A 14,718-nucleotide genomic window follows, 5' to 3' on the forward strand; every position below is an offset into this window, starting at 1 on the left:
GCAACATGAAAGCAAAAACGAACAATAAGGACATGAAACCAGTACTGCAGTAAGGTAAAGGAAGCTATTTAGCTAAAAAAAAAATTATTTTAGTGACTCTTTAAGTTTACTATCGTAAACAGCTGAGGCCAATATAAAAATATAAAAAAAAGAAGATAGTGGTTTAGATGAAGGGAAGATCTGTGGAGCACTGTTGCAACAAAAATTGTGCTTTATCTTAGAATTGTACTTTACCATTAAACAATAAAACAGACATTTTTCTTTCCTCCCAGACAATGCCCTATGTGCTCAATAAAGTAGCCATCATATGCACAGTTGCTCTGGCAGCCTGGACTTTAAGCAAAAAGAGCACCCCAACGATCAAAGGGAATTGTGTACTGAAGTTAACCTCAGCCATTGAGTGATTCCTCACTCTGTCCCAATAGTGATTTCAAAGGAGATACACATGCAGAAAATATATTGCTTAATTTCTCCTGTGCTGGTGTTTAGGGAATACAGTTTTTTTTTTTCAAATACGTTTTGGAAAAAGCAGTGCAGAAAATTGTTTTTCCATAAATTCCTTAGTCTGGTGAAGAAATAAATCCTAAATAAGGTAAAATAACACAAAAAATATACTCCGAGCTAGACAAGGATGAAGTGAAAAAAAGCTAAAAGCAAAAAATGATAGGAATAAAAAAGTGAAGGCAGAACCAGGACAAGATCCAAAGCCAAAGTGTGCATCCCCCAAAATTAGCTTTATAATTCAGCATCATAAAAACTTATGTAGCGCTACCCCCGCAGGAGCCGCTGGTTGTTTGTGGGATCGGCGTATTAAGTTACCTTGCAGGGTGTCTAGGGGTGATATTAGTGAGTTGAGGCAATGAGCGAAGGTCCAGTCATCAATTGGATTTTTTCAATGCTTTATTCCAAGGCCCAACATTGCCAACATCAACATAAGGCAAGACAGGAAAGGTTGATGAAGCATGAGAGCAACTTTAGCATCAGGCCTTGGATATGAAGAAGAGCAGTCCTGCTCTTAGTAATGAGATCAGTTCATCGCCACTCTAGCCAGAGTGGGTAAAGTGCCCCCGGACAGACTTCTGTCACAAGCCTGGCAGCCGAAGTATCACTTGTAAATCGCTGGGAGGAACAGACCTCTGCCACAGGCCTGACTCTGGACCTCTGCCACAGGCCTAGCGATTTAAGGTGCAATAATTGGATTGAGCGAATCCTCCCAGTAAATTTCAGTTAAGGTCACCGGTTGACAGCTGCAATATACCTGTCAGGCCTCGTACTCACGACCAAACATGTCTGCTGAAACTGGTCCGCGGACCAGTTTCAGCGGACATGTTCGTTCGTGTGTAGGCAGTAACGTACAGAATTCCAGCAAACAATCGTCGGCCAGACCGTTTTCCAACGAACAACTGTTTCCTGGTCTTGCTTTAAAACAGTCTGCTGGAATCGTGTCCGTCAGACATGTTCGGTCGTCTGTACACAAAAGCAGCGTACAAAAACCCCGCGCATGCTCAGTCCAAATGAGGAGACGGGAGCGCTCGTTCAGGTAAAACTCGCGTTTCTTTGGGATATGGCACATTCGTCATTAGAAACCTTTTATTCTAGCAAGAGAACAATGTCTTAAAAAGGCGCACTAAACCACATTTTAAAGCCTCGTTTTCTTAATTCTTCTCTTGCTAGAATAACCCCGTTCTCTTGCTGATGCAATTTCAATAGAGTTGTCCCATACTGAAATGTCACATTTCTTGCTTGTGATGTAATCCTTTAATAATGTTTTCTATGCCAGACGTGTGTTTTGGTTGGTGGTCCTCCATAATTTAGAGTAGTCATTTTTGTAAAGGAATGTGCATTTTTTTTATTTTTTTTTTGTTTCTAGTTATGTCACCATTTAAACAATTTTTTTTTTACATGTTTTTTTAAATTAATTTTTTTTTTTGGTGTTTCATTAGAGAATATTAAACCATGTTGGCACACCAAATGTCCCCCCCCCCCCCCAAGGAGTGTGTCCTTTGTAAATTACCCATTGTATATTTATTAAAGGTTTGCTGCCTAATAATCCCCACAGTATATCAAACAATAGGCATGTTTTCAAATGAAAGCAAAAGGCCTTTTATTCAGGCAAATGTCATCACAAAAAATAAAAAGAACGGCAGCACTAGAATAGATAGCAAACTATATGCAAACTTGCATTTCCAACATGGTGAAGGATAAACTTCCAAGCCTCAGGAGCCAAACACAAAAATATGAAGCAGCAGCACACAAACAAAGGAACCCAAACTGTGGTAGTACAAACAAGATGTCCTTTATGTGGAAGGAAATGGAAGGCAGAAAATCAACGTTTCCTCCTCTTTCCAGCCTTCCCTCCAGGCAGCCTTCCAGCGGATCGAACACGGGGTCTTGCGGGTGGGGTTGATGTGGCAGCAGGAGGATGGTGTTCCGCAAGCCGGGCTGGATCACATAGCCCAGTGTCTGGGGTCAGCAGGCCCCTCTGCATCCACCAAAGGACCTGGTTCATCAGGGCCTTTGCCAGTCTTCTCTGGTCCTCCTCCCCTTCATTTAAATCATGGGCCAATGAGGCACTGAAGGCCTCTGTGGGGTTGAGGGGGGCCCTCATGATGGCGCTTGCCTCCTGGATCATGCGGAGGCTTGCCTCCTCCACAGGCCTCAACTGCCTCCTTCGGCCTGATGGCCTCACCTGGGGGGGAGAAGACTGGCTGGTGGTGGTTCTCCTGGCCGGGTGGACCTGCTGCAGGCCACTGGGCCCAGCCTCCTCCTGGCTGCCACTGACCCCGGCCTCCTCCTGGCTGCCACTGACCCCGGCCTCCTCCTGGCTGCCACTGACCCCGGCCTCCTCCTGGCTGACAGACACCTGAGGATCTGCCACCTCCTGGCTGATCTCTTCTTCCTGTGTGGAAAAAAAAGGAATTTTTTTACAATTTCGCTAAATAAAACCACACTCATTTTCATGTTTTTCGTTTAGTATTTTCTGTTCATTATTACTTGAATACACTCTACTTCTGACCCCTGCAGTTGTCATCCCTGACACCTATTTGTCTGTACACCTTTTTGTTTGCTTTTTCCCAGCTTGGTTTTTTTTTTACAATATCTAATCATTAATCCACCAAGAATTATTTACGCCATAAATATAGAGGAAACTACTATACCTCCTCATCGAAGGGTGGCAGATCTGCATCTCTGTCAGCCAGGCCCTCTTCCTCCGACTCTGCAGGGCTGTGGTCATCTGGGGAATGTCCGCTGGAAGGTAGCATGGAGGAAAGGTTGGAAGAAAGACTGGACATCGTTTTCCTGCCTTCCATTTCGTCCCGCAAAAAAGCCATCTGTTTATAATACCACAGTTTGGGTTCCTTTGCTTGTCTTGCTGCTGCTCCCGATTTTTGGCTTTTATTAGCTTTGTATGCTCTCCTGTATGTGCTTCTGAGGTTGGCAAGTTTATCCTTCACCATGTTGGCAGTGCATCCTGGCACCCAAGTTTGCATATAATTTGCTAGCTCTTCTAGTGCTGCCGCTCGTACCTCTTTATTGCAATATAAAGAGTGCTTTGAATTCCACAGGATGGGCGTGTCCTGGTATTTTTGAAGTAAGGCCTCTATAGATTCCTTGCTTTGTAGGAGGTCCATTGTAATTTTTCCCAAATTATATTTCTTTTTGAGTCTAGATTACAAAAACATAAACCACAGAAAAATAAATATTCCAAAGGATCAGCGTTGACCTTGATCTAATATGTGTCTTCAAATTTATTACCTATATCTAATTACAAACACAGTCTCTCTTGTTTAAACAATGATTGGCAGCTCGGCCGCATTGCTTGTACCAAACATTGATTTGCTAGATGCAGAGCCATTGTTCACATTGCAGTAAATATTTTAAATATATAAAATTAAACAATGCTTACAAATGACAGTTTTCATCTAGGCACTCTTTCATGTGTAAATCTCATGCCCCTGACAATGGATGACATAAAAGACACTTCCTAATGACCTCTGTACAACCAACACTTGAACAATACTTTGCCTGATCTGAATACACCATTCAAAAACTTGTCAATGAGGTACAGCATTGTTCACATCTCTATTTTGTGAGGTGTCCAAAAGCATTTGGATACCAAAATAACATTGTGGTACCCCATAGACAGAATAGCTTAAAAAGGGTGCAACCAACAGCCCAAACCCCCATCCCATGTGTCTACATTTTCAAGGCCTCTGCTGATCACATTTTTAATTTCCTTACCTTCCTGTCTCTCGCTCCTCGTTTCTCACGCTCGCCTAATTACCGCGTAAGATGCGTAATCACGGCGTAAACCTTTTAAACACTCCGCGTATTTATGAAACCCCGCCCTCGTCACCTTTGCGAGGCCCCTAATCAATGAGTTTAGGAAATATGGCGTTAACTGTGTATGTTCTGGATGCGCTCGAAGATTCTCCGCGTAACCGACGTAAACACGTTGTTTGCATTCTCTACACTCCGCGTATGTATTAAACGCCGCCCTCTTCTCCGCCCATGGCGTAAGAATTCATCTTTTCCACGCCCATAATCTCTGTGGGAAAGGAAAGATGGCGATGTCACACGAGCGGGCACGATGCTCTCATGCCACAAGTGAAGGGACAGAGGCAGGGACGTCCCGATCAAGGAAAAGAAGATATAAAGCCACTAATATGCGGTTCCAGGAAATGGTGGAGTTAGTTTACATCATGCGAAAGAAGGACTATGATGGTGAATTAGGGCCATACAAGACCCCTAACCGCCGAAAGGCACATATTATGGACAAGGTGGCGAGGAGAATGCAGAGGATGTTTGGGATCACCAGGTCCAAGGAACAGCTGAGGAAACGATGGTCAGACTTAAAATTGAGGGAGCCACATCAGATGAAGAAAATACTTAAAATTCTGCGTAAAAGTAAGTAAATATATATTGGGGTTGGGGGGGGGGGGGGTGATTGTCTGCAATAATGTGTTGCCATGTATATTTCACCATCTGCCTCCTTGGCCTGCTTGTAATTTTAAAGACATGTTGTCATTTATTTTTTAGGACATAAATAACTACATATTTACAAACAGTGTTCTTAGTAAACAACGTAACATCACATAGTTTATCAGAAAGGCTCGGTTATTCCAGGAACAACACACCTGGACATGGCTCACTGGCCAAAAACTTTGTTTGTAAACATTGTGTAAAAGCTAGTTCTAGAAAAAAAAAGTATGAGAATGGGAAAGGCAAACAGGATACATTCTAAAAACAGTGGTACTAAAGCAGATGTTTTCACATCTGCAATGCAGAGCACCTGTGTCTCCACAAATAAAAAATGGGTTTTGGTAGGGTCTCCCAGAAATACAGTTTAGGGGGGACATCCATGTGTGTCACTTTGCTAAAAAGGGGCAGGATCAGAGCTTGCCATATAGAAGTAATTGCTAAATGTAGGTTTGGTGAAAGATAAAAGTAACTAAATGAAAGCATCTTCTAAGCAATGTGTGCGATTTATGCTCTCCAATATCTGTGTGCTGATGAGTCTACATTTTTTTTGTTTTATTTCAGGGGAAAGAAGTCGCCAGCATTTGGAGGAGGCAGAGAGGGCCAGACAAGGCCAAAATCTGCCATCTCAACATGTGGAGGAGGAGGAGGATGTGGAAGGAGAAGAGGATGTGGAAGGAGAAGAGGATGTGGAAGGAGAAGAGGATGTGGAAGGAGAAGAGGATGTGGAAGGAGAAGAGGATGTGGAAGGAGAAGAGGATGTGGAAGGAGAGGAGGATGTGGAAGGAGAGGAGGATGTGGAAGGAGAGGAGGAAGGAAGAAAGGAGGAAGGAAGAGAGGAGGAAGAAGTAATTTTGGACTTAGAAGTCATAGCAGATGAAGGGCAAGTGGCGGAAGAACAATTTGGCGAATTGAAAGAAGGTGGATTGATGGATGAAGGAGGAGTCCAAGATGATGGGGAAGTGGTGGAAGAAGGAGGAGTGATTGAAGATGATGGGGAGGTGGTGGAAGAAGGAGGAGTGATAGAAGATGTCGAAGAGGTGGAAAGGAGAAGCCCATCAGGTCAGTGTCACCCTAGCTTGATTCAAAAAAACATATGTAGATAGGCCTCATCGAAAAATAATGTTGTAAATGCCTTTTTTTTGTTGGTTTTAGGGGAGGAGGATGGTGTGCCAATATTTTCACGTGCAAGTGCTGCTATAATTATTCAGCAGGTAATGGAGTGCAGCACTGAAATGCACAATATGCGTGAAAGGATGTTTCTCATGGAACAGAATGTAACAAATGTGCTTTTGGAATGCAGCACGGAAATGGACAATATGCGGCAAAGAATGATGGTCATCGAATCTAATTTTAAGAACATTATTGACATGATGGGCCGTGTCAAAGACTGAAACACCCCCCGCCCATCCCCCGCCCCCACAAACATTTTTACAGTTTGAATAATGAATACGCCAAAATTTGAAGATACACACACAGTGTGCCAACATGTGCTATCTGCCATCACAGAATATCTAATGTCTGTGCTTTGTGGGTCCAACCCCCTCCTCCATCCTCAAGTAGTTGAGAGGAAGGGTTTGCTCCCACAAAACACAGACATTGATCACCCATGATGTCAGATAGCACATGTGGCCATTTGTCTGTTGAACCAATGACATTTGGCGAGTTTGCACTGAATGTGTGTATCTTCCAATTTTGGCGTGTTCCAGTGTGAAAGCACACCATGACTGACTGCTGTTGTGAGTTTTTATATTTTTGGAATAGGATTTTGTTACTTTTTGACCATGTTGAACATTTTGGGATACTATAAAGTTTAGACCATAAAGAATAAACAACGGTAAAAAATTTAAAATATATATATATAGAATTATAAATCTCTCTAATCACTGAATTTAGTGAAGTAGAGATTTGACTCCAAATTCTCACCTAAAAATTTAGTTTTAGAAAAACACACCAAAAACAAAAAAAATGTTAAAAAAATTATTGTTTTTTGTGCATAAAAAATATGCCCAAAAAAAAAATTAAGGCGCTAAACACCCCACCAAATATAATCTATATATATATATATATATATGTAAACAATAAATCTAACTATATTTGATAAAAAAAAAAGTGAACTTGTTAATAAATGTATAATCTGCATAATATTTTTGGTTGAATTACCTGAAAAAAAAAAAAAAAAAAAAAAATTTTTTTGACTCCTAAGTACAAAAGCAGGGAGTAATGAAAAAAATATAAAATAATTTTTGGGGTCATGAACAAGCAAAAATTAAAATACTTGACCTCAAAATTTACAAATGGAGTTGCTTATTATTTCTAGACTCAATACCCTGTTTGTAGATGAGTGAATACTGTGCAAAATGTGGTTAGTTACTAAAAGTGGAGAAATCAATTATGCATTACAATTGAAGAAGTTAGTTAGAGAACCAGGAAGACAGAGAAAAAGAGAAAAAGCATTAATGACAAACAACTGTATAAAGTCCAATGGTCTAATTATTTATTATTTGAGAGAATATTCCTTTCTTTGGGGGCCGAATTAGAAAGAAATATGATCTGGCATAGCAATGGCCCCCCGACCCATGAAGTACTCAACATATTTGTCGCGTACCTCACGAGCTGATTGGGGGGCCAAGCCAGCGCGACCAGTGTCCAGCCCGGGAAGGGGATCTGAGGGTAGTCTTGCCTCAGAACCGATGTCGGGTAGGTACGTCTGGGAGTGCCTGCGTAAAAAGTTGTGCAAAATGCAGCAGGCAAATACAACGGTGTCCAATTTATATTCCGCCAGATGTATCGATGTCCTGAACAGGCGGAACCGGTTGGTGAGTATCCCAAAGGCATTCTCGACTACCCTCCGAGCCCTGGCCAACCGAAAATTAAACACACTCCTCTCTGAGGTGAGGGTCCTCTGGGGAAAAGGCCGCATGAGGTGAGGACCAAGCCCGAAAGCCTCGTCCGCTAGGAACACAAACGGAAGTCCTTCCACATTATCTTCATCTGGTGGCAATGCCAGACCACCAGCTTGGAGACGATCATAGAAATCAGTCCGTGCGAACACTCCCCCATCAGACATCCGGCCGTTCTTCCCCACGTCCACATATAGAAACTCATACTGTGCCGACACCACCGCCATCAACACAATACTATGATAACCCTTGTAATTATAATAGTAGGACCCCGAGCGGGGTGGGGGCACAATGCGGACGTGTTTCCCATCTATTGCTCCACCGCAGTTTGGAAAATCACACCGCTGGGCAAATTGGGAAGCCACAGACTGCCATTCCTGTGGTGTGGAGGGTAGCTGTGGGGACAAACAAAAAAAGAGATTTAGTACTTTGTAACAAAAACATCCTACAAGCATCCTTGTGACAGTTCACAGTATTAAAATTGCATTAGAAAAATGTGCATGGAGAATTTGGGAAATGAAATATATAGGGCCACTTCATTAAGAGACTCCACAGCCCTCTGATGGGGACAATAAAAGTTTGAAGGGGGGGGGGGGGGGGACACAAAAACCAAAAAGTCCTGTTTGAAAAAATGGCAAGGTGGGTTTGTCCCTAGGATAGCATGCTGGACAGGTTAATATTGGGTAAGGGACAAATATGCAGGTAGGCCAAGAATAAAACATGTAAAGCTGATATCAACATGCATAGGGAGAAAAGGTAACGTTAGTTAAACACACAGCATATCTGGGAAAATAAAAATAAAGTTAGTTGGCCACATTATTAGAGCCAGGAAACTTACCTTAATATACTCCTCATGCATAACTTTGATGATGGCAGCACACGTGTCCGGTATGATGACCCCAAGCGCCTGCGGAGAGATGCCTGTCGAGAACTTGAGGTCCTGCAGGCTCCTCCCAGTCGCCAGGTACCGCAACGTGGCAATAAGCCTCTGCTCGGCCGTGATGGCTTGGCGCATCACAGTGTCCTGCCTCGTGATATAGGGGGACAGAAGATCCAGCAGACGGTTGAATACGGGGTCCGTCATGCGGAGAAAATTCCTAAAGTCATTAGGATTATTCTCCTGGAGTTCCCTAAGCAGAGGCATATGTGAGAACTGGTCACGCTGGCGCAACCAATTCTTGGTCCAGAAACGCCTCCGCCCCCTGTTTCTGGCCAAAGTACTGGACAAATGAACATATCCAGCAGCCATCCCATAAACAGCACCAACTCGCGAAAATTGACGCTGCTGCTCCATCATGGCTTCAAACCGGCCGGCTGGTCAGTCAAGAACACACTGAAACAGAAAGCACTCGCAAATCCAGCACTACCTGCGACAAACGCGTGACAAACAGATACGAGCGCACAGGATGCAACTGCTAAAGCAGAAACAACCTGCTTGCCTATAGCCGAATGACAACTACGTTACCGCAAGCACACGCACTGAACCCGTGAATACACGCTGTCAAAGCCTGGAGACCGAGAAGCGCGAATCAGCTCTAACCAAACCTTCACTAACACGAGCAAACCCGTAACTAGCAAAAGAGGAACAGAGGGCGGCGCCATTAACTTTGGTCTTCCCCTTTATAGTGACGTCGTACGTAGTTTACGTGCACGCGTTCCGGTACGACGGGAATTTGGTCCGCTGGTGTGTACACGCCAGCGGAACAAAACACAAATCAGCCTTGTACGCCGGAAACTGTCGGGCAGACAGTTTCCAGCGCACAGATCCGGTCGTGAGTACAAGGCCTCAGTGTCGTGGTGACCAGATCCCCGATGGTTCGTTCAGGCCTCCTGGATAACCTCTCTCCGGGTTCTCCCTGAGCCGATCCCCACCGCACAGCTCTCAGCTTAGGATCCTCTTAGCAAAGTTTGGGACCCAGCAAGTCGCTGGGGCCCCTCTCATCATCAGGCCAGGTAGGCTATGGTGGCGGGGTCCATGGATGCGCGCACCCTGAAGGTGGATGCCGCACCTGGAACTTGGACCCCGCGAAAAGGAATGAGAATCAATGGCGTCTGCCCCAGATATACCCTTCCCCAGCATGCCCAGCGAGGGATAAACTCCTCTAATTGGCTGCTGGACAAAAGTGACTCTGCCAGAACCCCTCTAGCGCCAACTGCTGCCCAGAGGTGGAAACGCACCCCTGAAATGCAGACTGACCTGAAACAGTTCTGAAAGGACAGCAGCCCTGCAATTTAACAAATTGTGAATGGGAGCAAAATAACTCTCACATTCCCCACTAACTTTAGCGTAGTGCCCATACTGAAAGTAAGGGGGCGCTACACTTAATACGGATTTAAGATGGTAAAAAGTTTAGGGAAGGGGTGAAGGAGTTAATAAAATATAACAATAGTTAACAATGTTACCTGCAAATTTTACAGTTATTAAACTAATTAGGGTTAACTACAAATTGTATTCTGCTATCCTGTTTCTTTTATAAAGAAACTAAAATTATGTTTCTGGTACAAAGCATTTTTTTTCAATGTGGCGCTACAAACATGAAGAAACACAAATTCAAACAGTTTACAGAAAAGTGATTGACAAAAAATAAATAAAAAATCAGCCAAAAAAATAAATACTAAAGGAAGAAGGGAATATAGGAGTCAATAAAAACAAATTGGGGTTCGATTTACAGATAATATGTGCTAAAATGTTGTTTTAAAAAAAATATATATGGTCCAATTCTCACATAGGACTATCTGCATGGAATTTTGTACTTGCTCTTGAACCAATGCTCCGCTTTACTTTCACTTGCTTATGACCTTATTGACCCAGAATCCTCTATGTAAGACCACCCCTTACTACAATCAGATTATATATTCTTAGATTTACTAGTCACTATGTAGTGCTGGGGCCTACTACTGTATTTGGATTTACATTGAATTCATTGTGTAAGTAAGTTCTGCATTAAATGGTTGTTGGTAAAAATGAGATTGTACAATCCGAATGTAACACACGGTACTAACTTTAAACAACTCAGTTGCCACCTACTGTACATCAATTTCAGGGATCATTCCATAGGTATTTAATACCTAAAGACTATGGTATACATGCCCTGGTAGTATTTTCTTTGCTCCAGGCTTCAAACAAAAAAACAAACTTATTTTATACAAAGAAATACTGTTCTTACCTTAACAGAGGGTTTATGGCAATAGACCACACTCTGTCATCCGTCTGAATAGTATGAAGGCATTGTGCATCTGTACCAGATGAGAGGGACCAAACCTAAACAATTAACATTAAAACAAAAATTACAACAATGCACAATGGTTAAGGGTTCATATTCTTATCTAGCTTCAATATTTTAGTTAGAAAAATATTTTTGAATGTTCAATATAGAGAGCATTATATTATTTTTTTTCAGTTTTGAAAGGAAGGACTTAAACCTGCCATGTTCTTGATTGTTGTCTGTGTCCTGATGTAGGGAGTTCCCATCACTAGACTATCGTATTTGCCGGTGTATAAGCGACCTGCGTATAAGATGACCCCCTAATTTTACAGTTTTTTAAGATTTTTTGCCTATACTCACTGTATAATATGACCCCTCTTTCAAGGCTTCCGACGCGTCATATTTCTCACTTCTGGAGCCATATTATTCTTCCTTCTTGCTGGAGCTGGAGCCAATCACAGCGAGCGATGTATTGTATTAATAAATACAAAGCCTGCTTGGATTGGCAGAGGCTGTTACTCCAATCTGAGCAGGCTCTGTATTCATTTAAATACATCGCTCACCGGGATTGGCTAAGCGGTATATACTGTATGTAGTCAAAGCTACATACAGTATTACCACACATCCAGCAGGCATCCGAGCTGCTGACCCGGCGTATAAGACGACCCCTGCTTTTTTGGCCAGTTTTTATAAGTGCAAAATGTAGTCTTAAGCCCTGTACGCACGATCGGTTTGTCTGTTGAAAACGGACCGATGGACCATTTTCATTGGACAAACCGATCGTGTGTGGGCCATATCGGTTTGTTTTAAAATGTTCCGATGGATAAAAAACCGATAGGAAAAAACGATCGTCTGTGTGGAAGTCCATCGGTCAAAAATTTATGCGCGCTCAGAATCAAGTCGACGCATGCTCTGAAGCATTGAACTTCATTTTTCTCAGCACGTCGTAGTGTTTTACGTCACCGCGTTGAACATGTTTGGATTTTTGACCGATGTTGTGTATGCAAGACTGAGAAAGTCAGCTTCATCGGATATCCAACGAAAAAATCCATCGGATTAGATTCCATCAGATATCCGATCGTGTATACAGGGCATTATACGCCAGCAAATACAGCATGTTATTAATTTATTATAGGCTAATAGACTGTGCACTTTAAAAGTGCAGTTGCACTCATTTTCCCCAGAGATTAGTGAATGGTATTCTTCCTAAAGAAAATTTCACCACTATCAGGTGCAAGGAATATGTTAAAAAAACAGCATGTTTGCTTACACATTCTTGGATTATAGAAATCAGCAAAGCTTCACCACATTCACTAAGTTTTGGGAAAATGTGTGTACCTGCACTTGCAAAGCGCACAGTCTGTTTGCCTTTAGTAAATAAACCCCCATAGGTCTACAAAATTAGGTGAATTCACCCTTTGGACAGTCATAGGAAGATTTTCTCTCTTGTTTTTCTTGCTGGAGACAACTGTAATATTTAGGATTTCACATTATTTTCTGTTTAGGTGACAACAGCCCAGAGCACAAATATAAAAGGTATGAATCTCCACTGTGGGACACATGTAATAGTAACAGTTTTATGTTGTTTTTTTTTACTTTTCCCCCCACTGTACCCAAAGCTAAAAAAAGTTGGGGCTATACATACACATTCATTCACTATATCTGGATATATATTGATAATTGTCTTGTATATCTAAACCCCAAAACAAAAATGTAATATATTGCAGCTCATCACTCTTTAGATGCAGAGGCTGCATTTGTTTTCTTTTTACAGGATTTATATTTATTTTTTGCCTGGTGATCCTGCACTAAAAACACACTTCAAGAATTACCCAAGGCTGCTCACCAGATTTGGGTACGATTGCTGGACACCTGAGCATCTGATTTTTGTCAAGAGGGCAAGTGCCAGGATGTTGTCTTGCATACTAACAGTACACAATTGTCATGCCACAAACCTGAACGTAGTGACGTACTACGAGGAATTTCAGCTCTTGAGCGACACCCTTTGGGTCCCTTTTGCTAATTTTGTGTTTGGTGAGTATTGATTCTGAGCATGCGTGTTTGTACTTTCAACTTTTGTGTGACGGATTTGTGTACTGACCATACGAAAATCAGTCGACAAACCACCGTCTGCTGAAAATTTACTAGCATGTCATCCATTTGTTGGCCGAAAGGTGGACAACCATTGTCAAAAATAGCATAACAACGGTCAGATTTTAGGACAACAGTATGTCAACAGACAATCCCCTGCCAACAATCATATTGTGTGTACAAGTCTTTAATTGTTCTTTAGTTCACTGAAGATAGCTAGGTTGTCTGTTGATGTCTGAAATGTCAGTTTAAATCAATGGAAGTTACAAGGACGCAAGAATTTTGACAAGACCAACAGGCAATTTTTTGTACTTGCAGTAAAAGTACTTAGCTTGTTAAAAGAGCCTAATGCAGCAACCAGATCAAAGGACTGGTAAGCTGCAGTATACTAACTTTTGTTCTTGGGTTACAATATCTTTTAAGACAGTTATTTGCATACAAAAAAAAACAGATCTTCAAAAATCCTTGTACAAACGCGTTTGTTAATTAGAAAACCGGGACTGTGTGTTACTTATGTCAACAGGAATTTAGTATCGCACCAAGAATAACCAAATGAAGGTGCTGAGCTTAACTAGCCTAAGCTTCCATATCTCCCACAGGTTAAAAATATTGCTGGGAGCAGCCTATCGCCTGACTATCGCTAAGGAATGTACATTAGCAGCTTCTCTAGGCTTAAATGTAATCAACACTCTGCAGGGTCCTCAAAACTGGCCACACGTTACACATTCAGCACTCCCATTAACTTGTGACTCCTCTCTTGTGGCAGAGGAAACACTTCGAGTATAAATGAATAATAAATACAGAGCGGCACAAATGCCAAATGAAAGGTCTGGTTAGAATTATTTACCAGTACTAAATTATATCAGAGCAGGCTTTTATAAAACATAGGGGCCCATTAAATACTATAAAGCCTCGTACACACGCTCGGTTTTCTCAGCAAGAACCAGCAAGAAAACTGCTGGCAGAGCTTTCTTGCCGAGTAAACCGAGCGTGTGTACGAGGCTTTCAGGTTTCTCGTCTGGAAATCTGCCCAGAATCTCGACAAGAAAAATAGAGATCCTGTTCTCTATTTTCTCATTGAGATTCTTGTCGGCCTGTTTCCTGCCAGGAAGCCCGAGCGTCTGTATACTTACCTGTCGCCGTGGAACCCCGCGCATTCTCGAAATGACTTTGAAGCATGTGTGGTAGCTTCCACCGCATAGGTAGGGTGAAGCAAGATGGTGGCGACGGCATCAAATGTGACGAGCGCATGCTTGTTGTACGTGATGACGTCACCACGTTCTTGCCTTTCAAGAGAACCGCAGTTCTTTTGAAAGGAGAGTCTGTACACTCGGGCGGCAAAAGATTCTGGCCAAGAATCTCGTCAGGAAAAACAACGTTGTTTTTCCTGACAAGCTTCTGGCCCGTGTGTACGAGGCTTCAGGTATTGGTGATACCGAGTAGTCTATGGTCAACTTAAGAGTACAAGGCCTATTAAAGCCATAATAGCTGAAACATGACCATTATTAGAATAGCAACTCCATTAGTAATAATTTATA

The 14,718-nt window shown here is 42.3% G+C and overlaps 1 protein-coding gene across 1 annotated transcript in view; it reads right to left on the minus strand.

Moving 5' to 3' along the window:
* Positions 1-14,718, minus strand: part of FBXW4 (F-box and WD repeat domain containing 4) — a 247,251-nt gene that overhangs the window by 150,800 nt on the left and 81,733 nt on the right. The window contains exon 5 of the mRNA XM_040361932.1: positions 11,051-11,145. Coding sequence (XP_040217866.1) covers positions 11,051-11,145 — 95 coding nt within the window. The remainder of the gene's footprint in view (positions 1-11,050; positions 11,146-14,718) is intronic.

This window comes from Rana temporaria, chromosome 8 (genome assembly GCF_905171775.1).
Source record: "Rana temporaria chromosome 8, aRanTem1.1, whole genome shotgun sequence".
NCBI classification, from domain to species: domain Eukaryota; kingdom Metazoa; phylum Chordata; class Amphibia; order Anura; family Ranidae; genus Rana; species Rana temporaria.